The 3,876-nt window shown below is 55.2% G+C and overlaps 1 protein-coding gene across 1 annotated transcript in view; it reads left to right on the forward strand.

Annotated features, from left to right (window-relative positions):
* The first annotated feature begins 1,165 nt into the window (after positions 1 to 1,165).
* Positions 1,166 to 3,876, forward strand: part of FMN2 (formin 2) — a 316,345-nt gene continuing 313,634 nt past the window's right edge. Inside the window, 1 exon segment of the mRNA XM_036277697.1 lies at positions 1,166 to 2,714. Within this exon segment, the coding sequence (XP_036133590.1) occupies positions 1,166 to 2,714 (1,549 nt within the window).

A 3,876-nucleotide genomic window follows, 5' to 3' on the forward strand; every position in this document is an offset into this window, starting at 1 on the left:
TTAGCGTTAATATCGAAGCCAGAATGCTAACAAACTCCAAAACAGTGAACTATTGCAAACTTTTAAAATAAAAGCAAGGACAGTTTGTTTTCAGGGGTCTACTTGGGAAAGTGGTGATTTATAGCATGCCATCTGATTTCTGTTTGTGCCAAGAGTTCTTCCTTTCTTTTCCCCTTTTACAGGGGCAACAATAGGGGCATGTTTAATATTGATGAGTTTGACCTCCTGGGAATTATAGTATATGCACCCCTTTAAAATACAAATTCTGTTTTATTTATATGGTAAACACATAGAATTTTGGAGCTTAGCATTTTAATCAACTCTAATCTCTCAGTATTTTCTGGTTCTCCCACGTCGCCAGTATGTCAAGGAAAAAAAAAAAGTTAAAATGAACTTTTGAAATGAAGGCTAATTTTCTCCTACGGAGATGCAAGGTCTGCACGAAATATAAAAGCAACCCTATGTGTAGTAACCCTTCCTAAACTATCCGATCAAGCACGTAACAATGCTAATGATCAATTCTTAAAGAAAAGAACAATGCATTCATTTAACAAATATTTATTGAAGAGCCATGCTTTGGAAAGCAGGCGTGTGCATGGGGGTATCAGGGTATTGGTTTAGCACCTCTATACTGAAATCCAGCTGCAGCATTTCCTTGTTTAAACTTTCCCCTTTTGTCTAACTTTTCTCGTGGCCTGTCTGAGCTTTGAAGTTCAGTGTGCATCTTCCAGGGGATGAGCCCTTGGGGCGGGTACAATGCATTCAGTTCGCACAGTGGAGACTCCAGCCGCCGAGATAGAGGAAACGTTTTTCGCGCCCGGCAGGGGCGAGGAGCCGAGCGTGGGTGCAGCGGGCAGCGGGCAGCGGGCGGGGAGCCAGGCCCTGGCTGCATCCCGCGCAGCCATTGGCTGGCGCCGCGCGCTGCACTGAGCATGTTCGCGCCTCGCGGGTCCTGGGCTGCAGTCGCCGACGCAGCCACCGCGCATTGTGCAGAGCGGCGGCAGATGAGAGCCGGGGCAGTGAGACTCGCGTCGGCCTCCTTTTCCAGCGGCTCGCCCGGCAGCCTGACTGGCCCAGGAGACTCCCCCTGCCCGGGCCGGCGGCCCGGTAGGGCCAGGATGGCCTGAGTGCCCGGGGCGCGGCGGCGCAGCAGCTGGGGTGCAACATGGGGAACCAGGATGGGAAGCTGAAGAGGAGCGCAGGTGATGCCTCCCACGAAGGCGGCGGCGGCGGCGCGGAGGATGCTGTTGGGCCCAGAGATGTGGACGCCACAAAGAAGGGAAGCGGGAGCAAGAAGGCTCCGGGCAAGCACGGCAAGGGGGGAGGCGGCGGCGGCGGGGAGCCCGGCAAGAAGAAGAGCAAGTCGGACTCCAGAGGTTCGGTGTTTTCCAATCTTAGGATCAGGAAGAACCTGTCCAAGGGGAAAGGCGCTGGCGGCTCCCGCGAGAATGTGCTGGACTCCCAGGCCCTGCAGACCGGGGAGCTGGACAGCGCTCCCTCTCTGATCACCAAGACACCGGACCTCAGCCTCTCCGCCGACGATACGGGCCTGTCGGATACCGAGGGGGCCGACCCTTTTGAGGTGACCCGACAAGGTGGCCCTGAGCGGGCGGAGGCCGGGGTCGGGGGCCGGGCGGTCGCCGAGGATTTGGAAACTGCGGCAGGGGCGCAGGATGGACAAAGGACCAGTTCGGGCTCGGACACAGACATCTATAGCTTCCACTCGGCTACGGAGCAAGAGGACTTGCTCTCAGACATCCAGCAGGCGATACGCCTGCAGCACCTCCAGGGCGCCCAGGAGCCGGCAGTGCCCACCACTGCCGCCTCCCCACAGCCCGGGGCCTTCCTGGGCCTGGACCGATTCTTGCTGGGGCCGAGCGCCGTGGCTGGGGAAGCCCGCGCCAGTCCCGACACGGAGCAGGCGCTGTCTGCATTCTCTGACCTGCCCGAGAGCCTGGTCCCCGAGACCCCGGTGCCCGAACAACCGCCGCCCCCCAGCGGCCGCCGAGACTCCGAAGCGCCGGGCCTGCCGGTGGCTCAGCCACCGGCCGCGGACTCGCCCTCGTCCACCGTCTTCCAGTTTCCCGAGGCCGGACCCGGGGAGGGCGCGGCCGAAGGCCCTGTGCAGAGGGCTGGGGACACAGATGAGGAAGGCGAGGAGGATGCTTTTGAGGATGCTTCCCGAGGCTCTCCCGGGGAGGAGTGGGGCCTGGCGGTGGGAGAGGCCGCGCAGAGACTGGGGGACGAGCCGGAGGAGGGGGCGCGAGAGCCCGGGGCTCCCGCGGTCGCCTCCCTGCCCGGCAGCCCCGCGCCCAGCCCGCGCTGCTTCAAGCCCTACCCGCTCATCGCCCCTTGCTACATCAAGACCACCACCCGGCAGCTCAGCTCGCCCAATCACTCCCCGTCGCAGTCCCCCAACCAGAGCCCCAGGATCAAGAGGCGGCTGGAGACCTCCTTGAGTCGGGGACCCAGAGCTGCCTTCGCTTCCGCGGCTGCCCCGGCCAAGAAGCATCGGGCCGACGGCGGCCTCGCGGGCGGCCTCAGCCGCTCTGCCGACTGGACGGAGGAGCTGGACGCCCGCGCGCCCCGGGCCGGAGGCTCCGCACACCTGCTGGAGCGCGGGGCTGCGGCGGACGGCGGGACGCCCCCCGCGCTGGCAGCCCAGGCGTCCGGGGTGCAGGCGGCTGCGGATGGTTTCCAGAACGTGTTCACGGGTGAGCTCGCCCTGCCGCCCAGCCCTCGGGTCGTAAGTCGCCTGCCAATCAGAGCCTCCCCTTGCCACCCACCCTCCCCGGCTCTGAAAATCCATGACCTGCTTGTGGCCAGTCCCTTCCTCTTAGGGAATCCCGCTCCCCCGCTTAATGAAATCTCTATTTCCTAACTAGGTTTTAAAGGAACAACTCAGTCGTGTCTTTCCTAAGTCATCTCAAGAAAGAGCTGCTCTGTCTATTTCTCCAAAAGATCTGCTGTTCTCTATTGACCCTGGACATAGACTTTTTTTTTTTTTGTATCGTTAGCTGAGCCGTCATTCTCTTTCCTACCACATGCCCATCCACAGCATTGAAAAGAACAGATTTGGTCATGGTCCTTTGAAAAGTGTCAGCGTGGAGAAACAAACCATTTATTTTGGTGATCTATCCAAAGGTGGTCTCTGACTGCCCTAATACATATGCGTATCTGTGGGTATGGAATAGCAGTTTCTGTTTTGCAGCAGTCTGGGTAGACTACTTAGTCAGCTAAGTGGTCACTCCTGTTTTCTAATGTAATCAAATTAATACACACTATTAGAAAACTGATAAATAATGAAGTAGAATATTGGGGATAATTTTCATTTTCCTAATATTATGCTTTTATGGTCATCAAAGCATGGTGTAGATTGGAGCTAATGAAGGTGGGAAGGCCCCAAAGCGCAGTTATCAAACTGGTACCTCTCCTTAGCGTTTGTTATACACTCTCATAGGCTCCAGAAACCCAGCTAAAGGATCAGTTTACCGTGGCAAATGCCAAGTAGTATAATGAGTTTATCCTTTCTTATAGGCTTATAGGTTCCAAGGCTTTTTACCTTAAGAGCCCACCGATAGATAGAATGTCAGTTCGTTTCATACTTACTAACTTCTACTTTTACTTATTAAGTGAAATGTTGAGTATAAAAATGTACGGAGTAGGAAAAAAAGAAAATTTATGTAAGCACTGGTTGGTTTGGCATAAATATTTGCATGCTTAAAATGTTCAAACTAATTGGGAAAGCTTAAAATCGTGCTATATTACTTAATAAATAGGTTATAAAATATTACTTAGATGACATTTCTCAATGAGCATGGCTATTTTTTCGTTGGTTACATGCTGTTAATGTTATGGTATTGCTTTTATTCACTG

This window comes from Molossus molossus, unplaced genomic scaffold (assembly GCF_014108415.1).
Source record: "Molossus molossus isolate mMolMol1 unplaced genomic scaffold, mMolMol1.p scaffold_m16_p_23, whole genome shotgun sequence".
Taxonomy (NCBI): Eukaryota; Metazoa; Chordata; class Mammalia; order Chiroptera; family Molossidae; genus Molossus; species Molossus molossus.